The sequence below is a fragment of the Taurulus bubalis genome (genome assembly GCF_910589615.1).
Source record: "Taurulus bubalis genome assembly, chromosome: 12".
Taxonomy (NCBI): Eukaryota; Metazoa; Chordata; class Actinopteri; order Perciformes; family Cottidae; genus Taurulus; species Taurulus bubalis.
In genome coordinates, this window is record NC_136600.1 from 4,944,292 (window position 1) to 4,967,234 (window position 22,943).

General features: G+C 45.6%; 1 protein-coding gene across 2 annotated transcripts in view; it reads left to right on the forward strand.

The window, feature by feature from the left end:
• Window positions 1-22,943, forward strand: part of LOC306745317 (low-density lipoprotein receptor class A domain-containing protein 4-like) — a gene marked incomplete at both ends in the record, with an annotated part of 129,292 nt that overhangs the window by 75,620 nt on the left and 30,729 nt on the right. Inside the window, one exon of one of the 2 annotated variants that reach the window (XM_079228077.1) lies at window positions 21,393-21,486. The exons of the other annotated variant lie outside the window; for it this stretch is intronic. Coding sequence (XP_079084203.1) covers window positions 21,393-21,486 — 94 coding nt within the window. Of the gene's footprint in view, window positions 1-21,392; window positions 21,487-22,943 lie in introns of those variants that run through there. 2 annotated transcript variants of the gene reach the window in all.

A 22,943-nucleotide genomic window follows, 5' to 3' on the forward strand; every position in this document is an offset into this window, starting at 1 on the left:
GGGGCTACAGGGTGATTGACATGTCGACACCAGAGACGTATACAGCGTCTCTACGTCACTCCTCATTCCAAATATGGTCACTTCCGTTCATCGGATGCAAGAAGTCAAGAAGGCAAGGCTTCAAAACATCAGTCACCATCTCACTCTTTATACAACATCAGTTGCTCTGAGAGTCAGAGGGACACCCGGCGAGTTGGGAGTGACTTCTCTTTCTGATGCCAGGTGTGAACTGACGTGTGCTAATGCCAGGTCTGATGAACAGGACGAGAGAGAGAGAGAGAGAGAGAGAGAGAGCCAGGGAGGCTGGCATGCTGTGATGTGTCCTGTTCAGATTCAAACAGCAGTCATGGACCCTGTGGCCTCCCAGCAGCGCTGTGTGACACAGCTACTAACTCGTTGCGCACACATACGCACACACACACACACACACACACCATCCAGCCCAGCACCGTTTAGCCGGAACTAGGACAGATGAAAGAGAAAGAGAGGAACGTGAAGAACAAGGAGGTGAAAGCAGGAGAGGACGGATGAAAGGATGAGAGAATTATGAAAAAGAAAACAAGATGCAGATAATAGAGAGACGCCAGATTTGATGAAGCAGTACATTGCATGATCTGTTCTCCGGCGCGCTTGTGGTGGAGTTTGCCAAGTGTTTTTTGGAAACTAGGTCATTGTTCCTCCCACTCAGCCTGTCTGATCCGGCACATAGCCGGCTTTTTTATTTATTTATTTAGCTTTTTTCCCCAACTAAGCACCTCTCTTGTCTCGTCTTTTTTGTTAAAAGTCAAGTCAAGTCACTTTTTTAAATGTGGCCGCACACAATATGCACGAGCAGAAATCGTTGAAACAAATACTCACTGAAATGGCACACGCACGCACGCACACGCACACACACGCACGCACACACATGCACACACACACACACACACACACACAGATGGCCAAAGCAGCTGACTACATTGGGAGGAGAGACTCCTGAGGTATGTCCAATATATCCAGCACTCCTCTCCTCTCTCCTCCTCCTCTCTTCTCTCCTCTCTTCCTCCTCTCCTCTCCTCTCCTCCTCCTCTCCTCTCTTCTCCTCCTCTCCTCTCTTCCTCCTCTCCTCTGCTAATAGCTGAGCACTGACGCTGTAGAGGCTCTTAAATATTCAGTCTCTGCGTATTGAACGGGCTCCGATTGAATTATACAGTCATTTATTCATCACTCAATTCACGCGAGAAGGTGTGACGCACTGCCCCCTCGTACCGATCTGTGAGACATGCATATGTGCACACACACACACACACACACACACACACACACACACACACACACACACACACACACACTGCGGGTAGAGCAGACAGGAAGGGCACTGAAGGCTGAGGCTCTGCTACCCAGGATGAGTAATCATTTACTAACTGTGCCAGCAGTGAAGCAGCACAATGGGAGGGATGGGTTGGGGGGCAGAGAGGAAGAGAGGATGTCAAAAGTGGTAGAGAAGAGGAGAGAGAGAGAGAGAGATTAAAGAAACATGGAAAGGAGTGGAAGAGATGAGGGGAAAAGGGAGGGGAAAGACACAAGGAGATGAAGTCACGTGACTTCGGGGGGTAGAGGGTCCACTCAACAGACTGACACATTACATTTAGCTGATGCTTTTATCTAAAGCAACTTACATGTTTGCTCTCTATACACCGTAGACACATCAACAGGGAGCAATTAGGGTTCAGTGTCTTGCTCAAGGACACAGACTAGCAGACCACCAGTCTGTTGGCTGACACCAGTCTGTTGACTGACACCAGTCTGTTGGCTGACACCAGACTGACACCAGTCTGTTGACTGACACCAGTCTGTTGGCTGACACCAGTCTGTTGACTGACCGGCTGACACCAGTCTGTTGACTGACCGGCTGACACCAGTCTGTTGGCTGACACCAGTCTGTTGACTGACCGGCTGACACCAGTCTGTTGGCTGACACCAGTCTGTTGGCTGACCGGCTGACACCAGTCTGTTGACTGACACCAGTCTGTTGACTGACCGGCTGACACCAGTCTGTTGACTGACACCAGTCTGTTGACTGACACCAGTCTGTTGGCTGACACCAGTCTGTTGGCTGACACCAGTCTGTTGACTGACCGGCTGACACCAGTCTGTTGACTGACACCAGTCTGTTGGCTGACACCAGTCTGTTGACTGACACCAGTCTGTTGACTGACCGGCTGACACCAGTCTGTTGACTGACACCAGTCTGTTGACTGACCGGCTGACACCAGTCTGTTGACTGACCGGCTGACACCAGTCTGTTGACTGACACCAGTCTGTTGACTGACACCAGTCTGTTGGCTGACACCAGTCTGTTGACTGACCGGCTGACACCAGTCTGTTGACTGACACCAGTCTGTTGACTGACACCAGTCTGTTGACTGACCGGCTGACACCAGTCTGTTGACTGACACCAGTCTGTTGACTGACCGGCTGACACCAGTCTGTTGGCTGACACCAGTCTGTTGACTGACACCAGTCTGTTGGCTGACACCAGTCTGTTGACTGACACCAGTCTGTTGACAGACCGGCTGACACCAGTCTGTTGACTGACACCAGTCTGTTGGCTGACACCAGTCTGTTGACTGACACCAGTCTGTTGGCTGACACCAGTCTGTTGACTGACACCAGTCTGTTGACTGACCGGCTGACACCAGTCTGTTGACTGACACCAGTCTGTTGACTGACCGGCTGACACCAGTCTGTTGACTGACACCAGTCTGTTGACTGACACCAGTCTGTTGACTGACCGGCTGACACCAGTCTGTTGACTGACACCAGTCTGTTGGCTGACACCAGTCTGTTGACTGACCGGCTGACACCAGTCTGTTGGCTGACACCAGTCTGTTGACTGACACCAGTCTGTTGGCTGACACCAGTCTGTTGACTGACACCAGTCTGTTGCCAGACCGGCTGACACCAGTCTGTTGACTGACACCAGTCTGTTGGCTGACACCAGTCTGTTGACTGACACCAGTCTGTTGGCTGACACCAGTCTGTTGACTGACCGGCTGACACCAGTCTGTTGACTGACACCAGTCTGTTGACTGACCGGCTGACACCAGTCTGTTGACTGACACCAGTCTGTTGACTGACACCAGTCTGTTGACTGACCGGCTGACACCAGTCTGTTGGCTGACACCAGTCTGTTGACTGACACCAGTCTGTTGACAGACCGGCTGACACCAGTCTGTTGACTGACACCAGTCTGTTGGCTGACACCAGTCTGTTGACTGACCGGCTGACACCAGTCTGTTAACTGGCTGGCTGACACCAGTCTGTTGACTGACCGGCTGACACCAGTCTGTTAACTGGCTGGCTGACACCAGTCTGTTGACTGGCTGGCTGACACCAGTCTGTTGACTGGCCGTCTAAAACCAGTCTGCACTTGGTATGAAAAGGTTGAGTCCACTACATGGAGCACATATTACAAGAGTACAAAGTACACGGACATAAAACTAAGTCATTAATAAATACATGGAGAAACGTCTGTACTTTCGCATAAATGTTTAGTTACGCCGCCAACATGTTACGCTGCGCATGCACAAGTCACCGATTCTTGGCGTCTTGCTGTTGCCGCTGTAGATCTAAGCTCAACAGCAAAAGCCATTTCAAGCCTGCAACCCCGTTTTAAAAAGATTTGTGGTGGAAAGCAGGCTCATTGCAGCCACTATGATAAAACCTGATGGCTCGCATATCTGCACTAGTTTTGTTTTGCAAAAGAAAATCGTATTGTAAAGGCGTTCGCAACATTTCTTGCTTATCACGGTTTAAATTTGCCATTGAAAAGACATAAAAGCTTGCCGTCGGTTTGGAAGTCAGATCTGTGATATTGTCACAAAAGCAGAGGAATTTGATTTGGAGTTCAATAAGGCCTTCAGGCCTGAAATAAATAAATATGTAATCTGACATTTTCAATTTCATTTGGATGTAGTAAACTTTAATTGAAAAGAAAACATGTTATGTTTTAGAATGTGATTTAGATTCAGTTACATGCCATGCAAAAAAAAAAAAACGTTTGATTTTTTTTTTTTTTTTAAATGCCCTCGATTTTTGCTATTCTGTTACAATATCTAAATGGAAATGTATGAAAGTTAATCTGGGAATGGGACACATTTGAAAAGGTCTTGCGTTGGGAGTTCTCTGGTGTGGAACGAAGCAGTGCAGCACCTCGACCCGGCCCACGCTGCCGGCTGATGAGCGGCCGTACGGGGGTCTCTACACAGCGACCTGCACCGGCACATCTCCAATCCCACTCTGTCCTGCCCCCGCCCAGCCGGGTGATGAAAGAGCTCTGTGTCACCGGGCTCCAGTGTGTGGAGATGGGGGGGATTCATTACCCGACCTGTGCTGCTGACCGGGACACCATTGACTCTCTGACGGCTCCGTAATGCTCCGACACAGAGAACGAGATAGATGAGAGTGGAATAAAGAGTGGGATAGTGGATCAAAAAGAGGAGAAGAAAGGGCGTAAGAGAGGGAGAGAAAGAGTGAAGATAGATGAGAGGAAGACAGAGAGAGAGAGAGAACGTGGGAGGACAGACACATGAGGGGGCGCTAATAGAAAGCAAAAGAGTAATATAACCAAAGATATGTTTTCATCGAACCATCAAGCGGATTTTACTCAAACCTTTGAAATGCCACAAAGAGCTCAAATGTGAGTTCGGGCCTTCCATCCATTTGAAGTGGATCAATCGTGTTCTGGATGTGAGACCGGACACATTCACCAAGTCTTTCACTGACTGTCCGCTGGGCAACTTGTTGTTGTCCTGTAGCCTGGGCTAATGCTGGCAATATGTCACGCCTTCATCTGAAGATGAAAATAGAGAAATGCACCTGGCGCTTCTTTGCCTCGACCCAGTAATGGTCATTAACTCGCAGCATGAGTCTCCAAGGAGTCAAAAGGAGTTTGGAACATTTCTGGGCAGATACTTCCAAAAAGACCTTTGAACTTTATAACTATACGCGACGTCGATGACATCATTTATTTGTCGCACAAATGTGTTTTCGTCAATATTTAATGTTTCGCTTTGGGGCCCTGTTATTCAAATGCAGATTCACTAATCCAGGCTAACACAATGTATCGCATCCACACCGTAATACGTTTTGAGTTTAATGATTTGGGTAACGTGGAGTCTGAAAAAAACAAGCGACACAAGCTTCCTAAATCTATACAATGTGTTTCCAGACTCCACATTTCTCTCTGCAATAGTGCAAAGTTAGCCGCAGTCAGAGTGGACTGTGGGAATAAGATCCGGAATGAACAAACATGTAAAAGTGCAGGCTTAATTAAGTGCAAATTTGGCATTGGTCCCGTCAAAATGAACGCAATGAAGTACGTGTTGTCATAAATGAAGTTTAGGGGAGCGACAAGAAGTGTGTAACAGATGGATACCAACACATAAAGATAGAGATGGACAAGATGTTTCTCCACATTCTTCCTGGAAGAGGGAAAAAAGAAGCCGAAAAATTTGAGAAAAGCGGTGCTCCATAGACGCCGCACTCACCTACACAAACACACACACGCACACACATGGACACACTTGCTAATCTGTCAAGGCAACAAAGGGAAGTAAGCCAGGGCTGCATTTGCATGACAAACTGGCCCCACTAGGTTGATTGAAGAGAAAACAATTTTAGGAGACAGACTGACTGTGTGGTACGGGGCCTGCCACCTCTGGGTGGGCCTCAGGACCCATAATCGGAGTGCGTGTGCATGTGTAGGTGCCTGGTTGATTTGTTTGTGAGTGTGGCTGTGTGTGTGGCTGTGTTAGACATGGTAGTTAGGGGATATGGGATTTAGCTGGATGGCAGGTAAACAGAGAAACAGAATTCATCAGGTCATTGTGTCCTGCTGCAGCTGCGTGTGCGTGAAAGAGCATTCATGTGTGTTCCTTTACAAAGACGGGGGTTTGTGTGTGCATGTCCATGCCTGTTTGTAATATGAGGGTACGTAGGAGTGTGTGTGTGTGTGTGTGAAAGACAGTGTGTGTATATAGTCTACTGTGCTGTGTGTCTTGTCTGTATATACAATTATACAATTGCGTTATAAAGCAAGTGTGTGTGTGTGTGTGTGTGTGTGTGTGTGTGTGTGTGTGTGTGTGTGTGTGTGTGTGTGTGTGTATCTCTGTACCTTTATCCCCAGATTGCCAGAGCTGAGGGTTCAGACATACGCTGGCCTTGTTGCTGCTGTCAGCCTAATCTAATCCTATCATCACTCTAAAACCTTGTCTGGTGGAAAACACACACACACACACACAGTCATGTTTCCATCACTTAAGAGGACATTACATTCAATTACATTCATTTCCTGGACACTTACCACAACCGTACCCAGTCTATAGGTATGGTACCGGTAATCCTAACCTTAGCCTAGGATTAACCTTGAACTAACCATTAACCGAAAACTAAACCTAAATTTACCCTCACCTAACCTCAACTTAACCTTACCATAACCATAACCTTAACTTTACCGCAACAGTAACGGTAATCGCAACCGTAACCCTAACTTTAACCCTAAACCAAGTCTTCACACTAAAATTTAGTGATTGACATGATGGGGTGCATTCTGTCCCAAAAAGGAGGAGCAAGTCCCCACAACGTGAGTGTGTAAACAGCTTTATGTCCCCACAACGTGAGAATGCACAGAACTTTCACTCTTGGCTCATTTTCTTGCTTTTGTGGTCACATGCAGTCGGTGCCACACACTCACCTGCGGACTAATACCCACTCACACACACACACACTTTCTCTCAGATGAGCAAATGCCCGACATGGCTAGCAGTCGCTCTCTGTACACAAAGGGCTTTGGAGTGGGACAAATGTAGGTTGACTGTGATTTCGGTGACTGCTGTACTGGCATATTGGCTGCTTGTGTGTGAGACGTCAGTTCTTACCCAACATGCAGACTTTTGCTGCCGAGGCACATTGCAGGCCCCTCGTCAAAGCATCAGGTGTCATTGGCTCCCATTTCAAATTCCAAAGTTTAGAAAACCAACCAAAACCACATGTGAAGATATTTTCATGGGGGAAGAGTCCCAATCCTAAAGGGACCCAAGGACAAACAATCCTGGTCTGGTCAGACCCAAAAAGAATTGGACCTGATCCAAAACCCAGTTGACCCGAACAGAGAACGCCAACAATGAGCCAACAGAAAGCCAACGTAAGGCCCAACAAAAGCAGATGAACAATAAAACCAATCGATACAAAAAGATCAACAAAATTCAATGTAATTAAATAATTAAATAAATTGGCCCTGTGTGAGCATACACAGCCTCTAGTGCATGCGGATGAGGCAGGACAGCGGCATTGCAGGGATGTCAACACAGAGGGCTAAAACAATTGAACTTCTGCTGCAGCATGACATCATCTGGCAAGGCCCTGTTCAGGCCGATGAAGTGCAAGTGTGCATTCCTGCCCCTGATAGCTTTTCAGAGTTCTCCTCTCAAGGTTCTTTTATTGTTATTCATAGAGCATGGCTCGGGCCACATATGTATGTCCAAATCTGAGTCCGAAAGCATGGTGAGGTATTGAGTTTGAGTTTTTGTCCTAACTGAGCCTGGCGCTACATATATGCTACATACATAATATTTAGTGCTTGAAGTAGCCATATAGGCAGCATAACAAACCCCAGCAGCACCGAACAAGAAGTAACCCAACGCAGACCGTTATTGTTTGTTTAATTTTACCACAGACTGTCTGTAGAAAGTGGACGTAGTCAATGTGACGTCAGCCATTGGTTTGTGAACTGCCCTTTTGAATCCTCAAGTTTGTCCCCGCCATCTGGCTTTTTGCAACCAGAAGTAAAACTGAATGCTGAATACGAAATTTTAGGCGACCAAAATGTTACAATTAACTCGCATGAACACAGAGATAACTCCCAGACCAGACAGCAATGTGGTAGCAACCTGTCAATCACCTTGTAGCCCCGCCCTAAAGTGTCCCCTGCTTTATGGTCTGTTTGACTCTAAATGACCGTAATTTACTAAATGACTAAAAGACTTGAAACTAGAGATTGAGACATAAACTCATGTTTACAATGTTTACTGAGGGGATAAATCAAGAGAGAAGTAGAGTCATTTATATAGACTTCTATACAACCAGAGGAGTCACCCCCTGATGGTCAGTAGAGAGAGTTCAGCTTTAACACATGAAGCATAGACTTCTATACAATCCCGACCATCATTTGTAAATAATCTGCCGGGTAATGACGGGCTCAGGTCCGGTATTCACACAAAGGCGTACAACAAAGGTTTGCGCAGTAAAATGCAGTTTATACCTCACACGAAAACCAAACAAAAGAAGCAATGCATTCCTGTGGTGCATTTTTCAGTTTTCATCAGGAGGAATGTAAAAAGCAGCAACAAAAACACTAGTAAATCGTCCGGCAGACAGTATGGGCGACATCTTAACATAAAACACATTGACATCAGAGAAACATTGTCCATCAACTCTTGACTAGGTTTGAGCACCAACATCATGGATGCAAACATGAACGTTCTGCATTTTATTCCTGTGATTGTCAGCTCGTCGTCTGCCTGTCATTCAGAGTTCAACTGTAGCCAGAGAAGCGTAGTTGTCGAACCACGTTTCAATCTTTCAATCCATCAGTTACATTATTTAGCAGTCCTTGATATTCCTTACAGTTTCAGTTTGTCTGATGTGTTTTTGGCCCGAGATTCAGCCTTAGTACCAGATAAGATACACAAGTAGTCAGAACACATTAAAATCGTAATAAAAAATGGTGTTATCAAGGCAAAATTATGATAATGTTGCCCCAAATGTCAAATGTAACGCTGTTGCCTGCATGCCAAACGCTCAGTCATGTAGCATTTAGCATAAAACGTGATAGCCAAGTGTTTAGCGAATGTCTTTAGCTGTGTGTCATTAGGTCTAGGTGAAGGCAGGGAGTCCTGGTGGTGACAGGCTTATTAAATATCTCAGGGCCCACAGTGGACATGGCAGGGAGGGAAACCTCTACTGCTCATGTAATTAATGTGGCCATTCAATGCTCATGTGTGTGTGTGTGTGTGTGTGTGTGTGTGTGTGTGTGTGTGTGTGTGTGTGTGTGTGTGTGTGTGTGTGTGTGTGTGTGTGTAAGGAGGAGGAAGAGGAAGAGGAGGATGCTTGGAAGACTGTCAGGAAAAGAGAAACAGTCCTGTCATGATTACTTTGCATGTTTGACATTAAATCAAACGTGAAACTTAGACTTCAGTCTGCTGAGCGAAAACAAACTGGTCAACAACTTTAAGAGAAAGCAGAAAACCTCAAGAAGAATCTCAAAGGAGAACGTTTCTAGAACCCCAGGAACGTTTTGAGGAACCTCACTCCCACTGGAGGAATCAGGGTCTAAATGTAGTTCCTTCGCCGTGGTGCTTTCTTATGGCCAGGAACGCATGACCCAGAGGTCAAATACAAAACTCCACTACTTGTGCACATCTTAATTTACTGTCAGCTATCAAAATCATCAGAATGAGGGCCGGAGTTTCTTCTTAGTCATTTTAGTCACACTGAAAACAAGTTACAACAAGTTCCTGACTCATCTAAATAAAATAGGATTAAGAAAGATCTCCTGATTGAGATTTAGATGCAGAAAGGAATAAATAATAGAGATTTAAATTCCTGGTTTAGTTCCTGTGCCTCATCAGTATCTGGCATTATTGATTAAAAAATGTCCAAGACATAATAAGACCTTCATTTAGAAACATTATACAATATTTAGTTCCAAACAGGCATTGTGAATGAGGAGATGTCCCATGCTTGCCAATACTCTGGAGTATAACACTTACCGACTGGTATCCCTCCAATTTATTCTCGTAGAAACTGGAGTTTGAGATGTGCTTGGATTGAAATTTAGCCGCGCTTTCTTTGTTCTCATTGGACTGCTTGTTTGTTTGTTTGTTACAAACAGCCCATGAATGGGAAAAAATGCCACATGCACAAGCACATGACACCATCACCGTAGAGTGTACACAACTAGTGGATGTACTCACTTTTGAAGATTCAAGTTTGGCATTTTTGGCCTTCGCCATCTTGGTTTTGGGCCATCACTGTCTTGTTTTGTAAGCAGAGGTAACACGAGAAGAAGAGATTTGTAGTCAACCAAAAGGTTACAATAAACTTTCATGAACTGAAAACAAAATGTGAAAGGGTTAAAGTTCTATGCTGAATACATGCACAAATCCAACAGAGAACGGTAACGACCTTTCAATTTGAAGCTTTTCGTGTCTTAAAAAGGACTAAGAAGTAGCTAAACAAGTGAGCCTGGTGCTGGTGACGTGCTGTAGTTCCTTCATGAGCTAACGGTAGATTGTTTTTCATACTTCTGGCAGTTGCATTCACGCTTCAAAAATGTTATGATTTGTGAAGATCTCGCTGAACAAAACGTGGAAGTATCTTGAACAAAACTTATTTTCTGCAATGATCCGAAAAGAACCAGTGAAGTGCTCACATTCGGGGTTGGCCAACCAAAAATACGTCACCCCTGCAGCACTTTATACTTCGACTTTAGTTGGAAACACAATGCCATCAGAGCTGGAATAGCTTCAGAAAGCTGTCTCCGGTAAATCAGAATGGCCTGTCAGACAGCAATAGACAGTTGGGTGCCAGAGCTCATCGCAGCCGTGTCTCTCAGTTTACCACTCCGGCTTGCTGTTGCTTAATTAAAAGAGGATTTGTGGGTTTTTGTTCACCAGCCACACATGTCACATGTCCACATTAATACATAATCAGATTAAGAGTACAGTATGCAAATATATATCCTGACAGACTTTACATTACTGTTATTTCCAGTTTAAGAACTTCTATTAGTTGATGAGTTCAGTGTTTATTTTCTATACTTTGGTCATAAATCATAAATTGGTAATCAATTGGGATTTTTTCAACAAGCACACACACAAAATCAGAGAACCTTTTCTAAATCGGCAGTCAAATAATTTTCCAGATCTGTGTTCCTGCTCAGCTCATTCTGATGCATGTTCTAAATCGACGGCAGAAACCCAGCAGTCAGACCCGATTCAAGGATGTTCCGCCAACAGGAACTGAAGCTAAAATTCTTCAGGACTGAAAAACAGGAAAAAGACATCACTTTGACTCCACGACAAACTCTTGACGATTTGGATCCTGAAGCAACATTTCAGACCGAAAATAGCGCTGCGGAAAAAGAAGCAAAGCCAATGTTAGTGTGTTGTTAAAGGCATCGCTGAGAAAACGTGATGTCCCCACTACTCGTCGTATCTTGAGCCACAGCTTGGGCAGCGTCGTGTCCTGACGCTGAAGGTTTGTGGTTACCGTTGCAACGCGTGGTTCTGGGCAGACGTGTGTCATCATGTGTTCTAAGGTGGACAACGTGTGTTCATCGCAAAAATACTGTTTACATGCCAATGTATTGTATCGTTGCGCTTATCGCTAATAAAGTAAATAGCCCATTGAGCGTATATTTAATCCATTGCATCACGTCCATGACGCATGACCAAGGAAAACAATACAACCGTAATATTTGATATCTCTAACTTATAAAGTTAGGTTATGCAAATAGCTTTACCAACTTTGTGTGTTTGCTAGATAACGTTAGCTATGTTAATGTATTCATTTTAGCTTGTATTAGCGAACTCATAAGGTTAGTACAAGTTACTCTCGACATTATCTAACTTTATAAGTGACAGTTATATGGAAATATGAAGGTTGTATTGTTTAGCTTGGTGGTACCGCTCAAGGTTGGGAGGCTTCCTTAAGACGAATAAACGCATGCTCCTTATCCGGATGATCGTCTCTGGCGGACACAACTTCAGAGGTCCCTTTCTTCTCCAAGCTCAAATATTTAGGTGTTGCTCTACTCTCTTTCCTGCCCAGTCACCACTAAAGAGTTTAGGCATGAAAATAAAACATTCAGGATATGTGCATTAGGACATATTTCTGCTGTGAATCAGATGTTACAGAATCCTCAGGTTATGTCCCATGGCATGGCAGCATCTGTCAGTGTTCCTCACATATGGAGATACGGATCAAAATAATTATTCTACCCTGTCAGACGTTTATATCCTATATGAATGAGACCGCTGCTGACCGGATGCAGCGTTCATGTTGTCATACAGCCTTGCCTTCGGTTTTAGCGTCTCAGTGGTGACAAGCGGTTACAAGCTGTTGTAGGGTGATCTGTTGACTCCCCTATAGTCCTGTTTACTACTGCTGGAAAAAGGAAGTTGGGGTGAGGGAAGCTGGGAGGAGGAACCGCTAGCAATACAAGCTGTGAGCAGGGACGCTCGCTGGCCTGGTGCAAGCTGTCAACGCTGTGGTCCAGCTACAGAGCTATAGGACGGCAGCGAGGCAGACTGTGGGGAACGCTGGCTGGCCCGGTGCAAGCTGTTTACGGGCCACACGGTTTACGGGTGGCGTGGTGGGAGGGAGTCAACTTGGGGGCTAACAAAGCTATGTGGTGGTATAATAACACAACATGTACAGTATGCAGGCGCAGAATCCCACCGGTGCAGGCAGGGGTCCAGCGGAAGCAGCTGTGTTAGTGTAGGCAGCGTTAGCTCGCCCAGTCGCGCTAACCTGTGCGCCGCGGAGTTCTGCCAGGGTGGTAACGGGTCTGGGGCACTGCAACATGTTCCCGCCACCGTCCATCTGTCGGCGCTTGCTCCGAAGCACAGCATCTCTCACCTAATGTAATGTTTTCATTATATCCCCCTCAATATGGGAGCTATAGCATTTTTTGTGGCGTGGCCAGGCGGGTGGAGAGGAGGAGTGTTTGGATTGCTGCAACTCGTTCATATGAGCGTCCATCTGTTCCGAACCTGCTGCCCTCGCAGTCGGTAGCTTATGCTGCAACATTCTCTGATGATGATGATGATGATGATGATGATATGACTGACTACACCTCAGCTGAGATGGCCGCCCGACTTGTTGTTCTAAACCTAAATATATAATAAAGTAACCTAACCTAAAACGCCCGAGGCCGAGATTAAACATAGTCATTATTTGACAAAATATAAATATTCACATTATAAAGGGATTTGGCTACAATCCATTCCACCTGACCAAAATAAAAAGCGAAAACAGAAACGGGAACAACAATACTAATTAGTCTTCACAATCAAAGACACATCCAAATAACTTTGGATCAGGCAGTGTTTCCAAAGGTTTAATGGCATGAAATCTAATAGCACAGCACCGCTAATTATTTCTGTTTTCTGGGGTGTCATCTCAGCGCTCGGTTCGCTGGAAAAACAAACGCCAACAGATCGCCCACAAAGCGATTGTGTTGAAGAGAGAGAAGCTGAAAATAAGCATCCCTTTTTAATTAGAGAAAGGTGATAAGTAACAAGTGAAACTGGACAGCATCTGTGTAGGTAACGGGAGCTTCTGAAGCACAGGGTCAAGAGGAAGAGGAAGAGGATGGCAGACCGTGACTGATAAACATGTGACTGATGTTCAACATGTAGACAGTCACAACCAGATTGTCACAACACTGTACTTACAAATCCCCAGACATTCGGGAGGCGGAGCCCTCAGAAAGAAGCTACTTCAGTCCGCATCAAAGTGGTGGACCGCTGGCAGGGCTACAAAATACAAGCATTTTCATTGTATGTATTGAAATCAGTAAAACATTTAGTCGTATCTTTTTGTGTACATATTCCATGACTATGTGGCTCTGTAGCCCTTATCGCCGAAGCCAAGAAGGGGAAACAGATTTCCTTTCCGTCAGCCGTGTTCTCCTCGCGTCGTCGTTTCAGATGCGGTTGTGTTTGAGGCTAGCGCAGCGTGTCCAGACCTAGAGAAAGGAGAGGAAATGCAAACACAAGTACTGTATAATAACAATAGTGCGCTTTTTCATGCAGTGCTGAATATTCTGAGCAGGTTGACCGTCTGTACGTTGAGATATTAACATGTATTTATATGTTGATATCACATTAGCATACGACACAAACGAGTAAATGCATGTATGCATATGTATTCTAGTACATACATGTACTTCTTTTGATTTCATGTTTGAGCAATAGGAGTGTCTCAGAGAGAGAGAGAGAGAGAGAGTGTGTGTGTGTGTGTGGAATCCTAACAGCAGGAGGCTATAACCTGCACCATCCACCCTCTCTAATCACTGCTGTTTATGGGTGCATAAAATAACACACACACACACACACGCACACACACACACACACACACACACACACACACACACACACACACACACACACACACACACACGTATACATTATAGTCGCTGTGTGTCTCCCTGACTGTGATTATTGCCGTCTGGTCCGGGGGATCTTATCACTTTTGTGACGGAAGTGGCTGACACACACACACACACACACACACACTCTCTCTCTCTCTCTCTTTCTCTCTCTCTCTCTCTCTCTCTCTCTCTCTCTCGTTCTCTCTCAGTCACTCCATGTCCTTCCTCTCTTTCTTTGCAGCGGCGGAGCGGCAGCGCTGCGTCTGTGCCCGGCCCCGCCGAGCCGTGTGCCAGTTCTGTGAGATTGGCATTAGAGCCAGACATGAGCTCATCGGCCAGCTGGGCAGACAGCCCATTACCATGCTCAGCAGGGCCCTACCGCGGGGTGAGGGGAGCTCAATACCTGCTGATTATCTACTCCTTCTCCCTGTCTGGGTCTGGTCCCTCTCTCCCTGACTCACTGGCTGCTCTCACTTCGTTTCCCTCTCTCCTTCTCCTCTCTCTTCCTTTTCTCTCCTCTTCTTCTTTCCTCCTGTCTCCTCTTCATTAGTTTATTCACTCCGTCAAGTATCCGCCACCTCAGGCTCTGTCTATCTCTTTCTGGATCTGTCTCATTCAATCTGTCTCCCTCTCGTTCATACCCAAACTTGGACACACACACACACACACACACACACACACACACACACACTGTCTGTCCTTTCTCTTTTTCCCCCTCTTGTCTCTCAACTTTTCCAGCGAGCGCCGTGGTGTCATTGCAGTGGTGCCTGCGGCAGTAAGAGAGGTAGGGAGGGATGTTTCTTTTTTTTTTAAATGACAGGGGGTGGAAGCGTGTGTGTGTGTGTGTGTGTGTGTGTGTGTGTGTGTGTGTGTGTGTGTGTGTGTGTGTGTGTGTGTGTGTGTCTAGAAATGACAGGGGCGGAGAAACCAGACAGCTGGTGCACCTGTGCGGACAGGATATGACACGGCGCCGCAGCCAGACAAGGGCAGGAAGCAGCAAACATGATGTGGTGTGCCAGACGTCTTAATTTTTTTATTGAATGCAACTCTTTCTGTCTGGAGAAGCCCCCCCCCCCCCCCCCCCCCCCCCCGCACCCCCGTCAGCTGGCAAGATGCATTGCGGTTAATTCATGAATCCCATCCAGCCTTGGTATTAGGCCTGAGTCATATCCATCTTTTGTTCTGACATTTGGAACGGCATTCAGCAATACCGAGTCCACACAGAAGTCACGGGGTGTTTTTAAAAAAAAAAAATCCCCGAGGTATTAGTCTGACTGAAAATGTTATGTCAGAGTCAAAATGGATCACCGTCATGCGCAAGTACTTTCATCACAAAGGTCCCATGATAGAGGCGGCTGCCCGCAGGAGGGGTTTTCTTTTCTTTTTGGGTAAACAGACTTTAGGAGACGCAGGATAGAAACTGTTTTACTGCAGTTTATACGCTGGCTTGAAGTGTGTTGAGTGGGTTTCAAAGTGGTGCAGGTGGATTATTGTGGTGCTTCATGAAACAGACAAAGGGATCTAATCAAGTTCAATGGAATACCACAATAAGCAAAATTATTTATGAAAAAATAAAATAAAAAAAACACAGTAGGATATTTTTCTTATATATTTATTTTTGTTAACATACTAACTCAAATGATCAAATTGAATAAATACATGAATAACAGGCAAAAACAGACAAAACAAGGCCATATTGTATAACCAAATGCAATCAAAACATGTTCTAACTTAAAACTTATCAAAACTCTGCTCTGGATAAATTAAAGGATCTTCATAGGAACTTCCTCCATGGAAGATTTGTATTACTTCACTGTGATTTATTTCAATGTCTTGCTCAATGGCAAGCAGGAGAAGGTCGGAGAGTCTCGGCCTTCTCTGACGCACCTTGAAATATTCTCCTCAGACCTCACTGCTGTATTGTGTGAATTACACCATCAATTATCTTGTAGGCTGTGGAGTGGTCCAGGCTTTCTTCTTGCAGAGCGTTTGATGCAAGAGCAGTGACTTCAAATGCTGGGGTGCTGATTTCCATGCAGAGGATGAATGCGAAGTTAATCGCATTTTTGTACATTTTTTCTAGCTGTGAATTCTCGTGAAAAAAGTATGTACTTTAAAAATTGTCTAAACGGCATTTATACAACAACACAAAGAAGATGCCTGCCTGTATATCTCTCCCTCTCTCTCTTCATTAAACATGGCGTCAGTAAACAGCTGGACAAGGCTTTGAAATCACGGATTTCGTGAGTTTTTTGTTTGTTCATTTTTTTAGGAAACGTCGGACCAGTTGCGACCTAATGTTTTCAGCGGCGCTAATGTTGTGGTTAATTTATCACCAAACAACATCGGGGGATTGCACAAACACCGTCATTACCTGTTTGTCTGATGCTGCGGGTCAGAGAAGAAGTAGCTGCATCCGTCTGGCGCTCAGCACTGCGTGAGCACTACATGGAGGAGGAGGAGGAGGAGGAGGAAGAGGAGGAGGAGGAGGAGGAGGAGGAGGAGGAGGAAGAGGAGGAGGAGGAGGGGCGCGGCGGGGCTTGTGTGCGCCGCGGAGCATGTCGGGGCGAAATTCTCACAAGAACTCAAATAACTGCCCCGTCAGATATCAAAACACATTTGGGGGGAATTGTTGACAGAGAGAGTCATTTTTATTCTTAAATACTGGTGCATGAAAAAAAAAATTGGGCTCCAGCTGAAGGGGCACTTTTCTCATCCAGGGCAAAAGGGCAGGTGCTTGAGCACCACTAGGGGTCTATCTGTGCACGTGCCTGGCTGCTATAACATTGGAGGTTCGCCATCAGCCGCGACGTACAGCACATTGGTTGTAGAGTACCAGTGATTGATCTATATCGGAAAAGGAACAGAAATGTTCTCTTTTCTACTGTGAACCGAACCATTTTTCCGAAGATGTGGTGGAATTCAGAACCTTTGCACCAACTTAGCAGACTGTAGTCCAGTTGACTACAGAATCAAACGGCTCATGCATCATAAGTCTTCAATCTCCCTTAATGTTAGCTGCCCGCTCCATTATTTAGCCAGGCAGGTCCATGCTGCCCAACGGCTGCTAGCAGCTAACACTAGCTAGCTCTCACATTGGTTTCAACACAGCTTTGTTGCTCACGTCGTTGACAGGGAGAGAAGAGGGAGCACAACAGTGAAGCCAATGAGAAAGGGTCCTAAAGCTGCATTACGACGAGTAATCCAAACGTTCCTGACCATTTTCACTTTCCAAATCACCTCACATTATCTGCAAACCAGCCTTTTAGAAGATATATATATACATTTGATACTTTATTTTGTGCTTGTGCGAATGAAAACATATGTGCAGATGTTAAATACTTTGTAAATGAGACCAAATAAAATCATCATTTTTCCCTCTGGTCAGCTAAACAAACAGAAAGTACTCCAGCCTTTCGTATTACACTGAATGTAATAATAAGCACGCTGCAATTATCAGAACAATATGAACATTCAGGCTCCCTTGTGTGGCTCAAAAGGGTACTGCAGATATAAATGTTAGATAAAAGACTACGGAAGAAATTCCGCTAATTTGTTCGACCACCCAAAGGAAATATCTCGCGACCCGATGTGTTTGAGAACGACTGGTCTAAAACATGATTGCATGCTGTTGCATTCAGATTTCTAGATCAAAAGACGACACATACTTCTGGCCAAATTTAAAAGTGTCCTCTCCATACAAGTGAAGTGCTGTATGTCTAGCATTCTTGTTCTCCTTTCCACTATGATTCTCATGGACTTTGTGCTCAGCATGAATGTAGAGTGCTCTCTCTCAGCCTCGCGGTCTCCGGGCGAGAACAAGAGCACATCTCTGCACCAGCTGCAGGATGTAACCCCCGACCCCCCCGACTCTGTGTTCCCTCGTGGTCTTTCTGATGAAGACGACTCGTAATTGATTCAAAGCTTCGACCTGTGTCCGGGAGACGGCTTGGGTTCCAGGAGTGATGAGAGTGACTGAGACACCAGAAGTGGAACAGTTCTTCCCTGCCCATGTTTTTGGGGGACGACGCACACAACGGGCTGAGCCACGAGATGGCGCTGTGATGTGGCGCCTCTGTCAGCAGTTCAGATGGGACCAGTTCCTGTGGAGGTGAGGGGGTGGACCTATCTTACCACTGGGCTATTTACTGTGCTGCCTATTTTAAATACATTTCTGATACAGTATCAGTCGGATCAGGGTCTCGTCTCAAACAACTAAACCTTTCAAGCATCTGCCGTCAGTCCTCTGTCTCCTGCTCATGTTGGAAACACAGGCCGGGAAACTTCTTCAAATATTCAAAACATCTGAACACACACACAGACAAAAACATGCACAGCTCCTGGAGTGGAATGCCATCAGCAGTGTGCCAACGTGGTGGTGTTTCCTACGTTTAAAATAAAATAATAAAACAAAAAAGAAATATCTCTCTATATGTATAGAGAGATATTTTGGGGCATAAAGATGTCACAAGCTCGCAAAACAACATGACACCATGTGTAGGCAGTAAAAGCCCAAAGTTCCTAATATAGACTCGTGCACACATGCCGTGTGTGTGTGCGTGTGTGTGTGTGTGCAGACTGCAGTCATGGGGGGTGGTAGACAAGAGTGCATTTGGTATTCAGCCGTGCCGTGTATTTATCTGTCTGCTGTCTGGTCTGGCCTGTTAGCGTGTCACCCTGCGCTCCCCGGGGGACTGAATTGACGCTCCAGACAGTGTGTGTGTGTTTAAGTGCTGTGTTGGTGGCCGGTGGGCTGTTTTTTTTTGTGAGTGGATCGAGGTGGGCTGCAGGGGACGAGGATCGATGTGTGCGCGCCTGTGTGTGTGTGTGTGTGTGTGTGTGTGTGCAGTACGAGAGCTTGTCTGGAGGGTGTGTGTCTGGAATGTGTTCCGTACATGTGTGTGTGTGTGTGTGTGTTTGTGAGAGGACATAAGAATGACCTCACATCAAAGCAGAAAAAAATTCCCCCCCATGGTTTGATATTGCCGCTCCGGCGGCGCCTCGATTTGTTGCTTCAATAAAAACGATGACAGCTGCCGGCCGTTTTGTAAATTGCGTCGGGTTCACGCACCTATTTTTTTTTTACCTTCCACCTTTCCAGAAGTGTCGCTAGTGGAGGAGAGCGTGGACGCCGTCAAGGAAAAACCTCTTTGCATGATTGGATATGAAACTTGGCTAGTGATGCGGCACCTAACCTGCACATCTCTTGGAGGTCTTTGCTTTTCTCGTTGACTTGTTTTCCTTCGCAGAGGTGCATTTTATTGCCTTTGGCTACTGGTGTTGTCAGCATACAGATGTTACCCCCCAGAGCAGACATTGCCTGTACATTACGAGATCGTCTTGTGTGAATCGGGAACCTTTTTCTTCCATGATTTGCTGCAGTAGTGGATGGCGAGAGAGCCGGTCTCTGATCTGGAGGGTCTGCGTGGCGGTCTCCTGAAAGCCCCTTCGATGACTTCTTAGTTTGGGAACCTTCTGGTTAAGAGTGGCATTCAGATCCTCTCTCTCTGATTGGAACAGCCTAGTTTATTTATAGACTGCCAACAGTCCTGCGCTATAGAGAGAGTGTGTGTGTGTGTGTGTGTGTGTGTGTGTGTGTGTGTGTGTGTGTGTGTGTGTGTGTGTGTGTGTGTGTGTGCGTTGGGCTCCATTGGTTAGATTCAGAGGGGATGTGTTGGGGCCTTCTCTGCTACACATGTGCCCCCTGAACCACAAGACTGGCGCGGGGGTCACCTCAAGGTTAGCCCCCTTCAAAGAGCCGTCTCCATTGGCTGCGGCCCGCCGTAGCAAGGCAGTGAAACTCGAAACGCTCCCCCCAACCATCCCCCGAGTAACACACCAGACCAGACCCCCCCCATCCCCGTCTGTCTCCCTCCCTCTGCTCTCCACACAGCCATTGTCAACCACGACCCGGCCGTCTGCTAGCTCTGAGTCAGGTCAGGATCCCCCCCCCACCACCACCAAGCCAGACACACACACACACACACACACACACACACACACACACACACACACACACACACACACACACACACACACACACACATACACACACAGAAACATATCACCCCTGCCCCATCCCTGCTCTGTTGCTGCCTTCAAGGCCTCCTGGTACAGCTCTACATCCTTATTGTGAATATGTGTGTCAATGCATACTAACAATATGCAGCAGTACAGTAGTTTTATTCTAATCAACTTTAGAAGTCAGTATATATTTGTAGTGCTTGTTGGTGCTTCAAGCAAATACTCAACTACAAAGAGAGTAGTCTGCTAAACAGGTGCAGCACTCTAAGCCGTATAAATTGTAATATTTATGAATAGTCAGGCAGCAAGATAGTCAATTAATGCAGCTAATTTATGCAAGGATCTTCATGAATATTAACTAGGCCCCACTGACACCAGACAGCACCGCACCAAGCATGACTGAAACAGGGGCCCTTGCATAAACAAAACATAGTCTTTTCTCATTTAAAGATTTCCCGAGACCGGAAAGATGTTTATTTGGCTCACTTCAGTCCCTGGCAGACTGCATTTGTCTCAATGTGTTTATGATCTATTTCTATTTTTGGTGTAACCAAACAAAGTAGCTCCTAACTTGTACAACCCGTGTTTTCTTAACACGGTTGGGTCAGATAATGTGCCGCTCTGGCAGCTAACACAACCTGGCACGTGCGTCATGTGAGTCCAGACCTCCCTGTTTGTGTTTTACAGAAGAGTCGGAGTGTTCAAAGTAAGGGTCTGGTATGTCTGCCCGCTCCTGAAGGCAGCACGTCTCTTCCCCCTGTCGGTCCCGCCCCCGGAGCCATCCGATTGGCCGCAGCGGCAGTCTGTCAGTTTGTGGGCGCGGCGTGATCCTGCTGTGTGTGCGCTCTCTACAGTAGAGGAAGGACAGCTGCGCTCAGCGGCGGAGGAAGGAACGGAATAAACCCAACTCCACAATGCGTTATCCCCGGGCAGTGGCTCTTCCCCGACCCGCCTTCTAGTTCACTCTGCGAGCCGCTGCGAAGCCAACATGGCGTGAGGGGAACCGTGGGGGAATAAGTGCGAAACTGTCGGGAGTTACTCGTCGCGGCGGACTCTGCTGCCGCTGCCTGGAAGTTTTCTGTTGTTTTCCAGTCGTGGGGCCCCGACGGTGGCGGCGGCGGCGGCGGCGGCTCTCACCCCGGAGCGGTGTCCCGGGCTGCCCAGCCCCATGCAAAACCTAACGGCCCCTGGCGGCCCCGGCAACTCCAATGTCACCTGCTCCTGCAACTGCACCGCTTCCCAGCCACAGGGAATGGAGATATGTGAGTACAATACAAATGTGTTGCGTTGCTTCTGACCGTGAAAACCACCTACCGGGGTACTTTAGAGCTTAATCCGGTTGATGTGCACGCTCCAGTGTGGCGACAGGAGGGACAACAAATCAGACAAGTCGTCATGAAGAGTCTGCTGTTAACCGGCTGTGAGCCGGTCCCCCTGGGACTTGGTATGGTAGTGGTCTAATGCAGACTGTACGGGGATTTGGACCACTTATGGGGTTTTGGTGCTTTAGTCTGGTCTTTACTGGACTCAAAATTACTCCTCACTGAGTTTACATTGGTTCACAAACTTTATGTCAGCGTTGCATGGTTCTGTTGTCGTTGCATGGTTCTGTTGTCATTGCATGGTTCTATTGTCGTTACATAGTTATATTGTCGTTACATAGTTCTATAGTCGTTACATATTTATAGTTTCGTTACATAGTTCTATATTCGTTTCATAGTTCTATTGTCGTTTCATAGTTCTATTGTCGTTACATAGTTCTATATTCGTGTCATAGTTCTATTGTTGTTACATAGCTCTTTAGTCGTTACATAGTTCTTTAGTCGTTACATAGTTATATTGTCGTTACAAAGTTCTATACTCGTTACATAGTTCTATAGTCGTGGCATAGTTCATTGTCGTTACATAGCTCTATATCGTTACATAGTTATATCGTCGTTACATAGTTCTATATTCGTTACATAGTTCTATGTCGTTACATAGTTCTATGTTGTTACATAGTTCAATAGTCGTGAAGTAGTTCTATATTGTTACATAGTTCATTGTCGTTACATAGTTCTATATCGTTACATAGTTATATTGTCGTTACATAGTTCTATATCGTTACATAGTTCTATAGTCGTTACATAGTTCTATAGTCGTTACATAGTTCAATAGTCGGGACATACTTCTATCGTCGTTACATAGTTATAGTGTCGTTACATAGTTATAGTGTCGTGACATAGTTCTATAGTCGTGACATAGTTCTATAGTTGTTACATAGTTATATATCGTTATATATTGTTACATAGTTCATTGTCGTTACATAGTTCTATATCGTTACATAGTTCTAGTGTTGTTATATAGTTCTATATCGTTGCATAGTTCTATAGTCGTTACATAGTTCTATAGTCGTGACTTATTTATATAGTCGTTAAATAGTTCTATAGTTGTGACATAGTTCTATATTGTTACATAGTTCAATAGTCGTGACATAGTTCTATCGTCGTTACATAGTTATAGTGTCATTACATAGTTCTACATCGTTACATAGTTCTATATCGTTACATAGTTCTATAGTCGTGACATATTTATATCGTCGTTAAATAGTTATATAGTCGTGACATAGTTCTATATTGTTACATAGTTCAATAGTCGTAACATAGTTATATATTGTTACATAGTTCATTGTCGTTACATAGTTCAATAGCCGTGACATAGTTCAATAGTCGTGACAGTT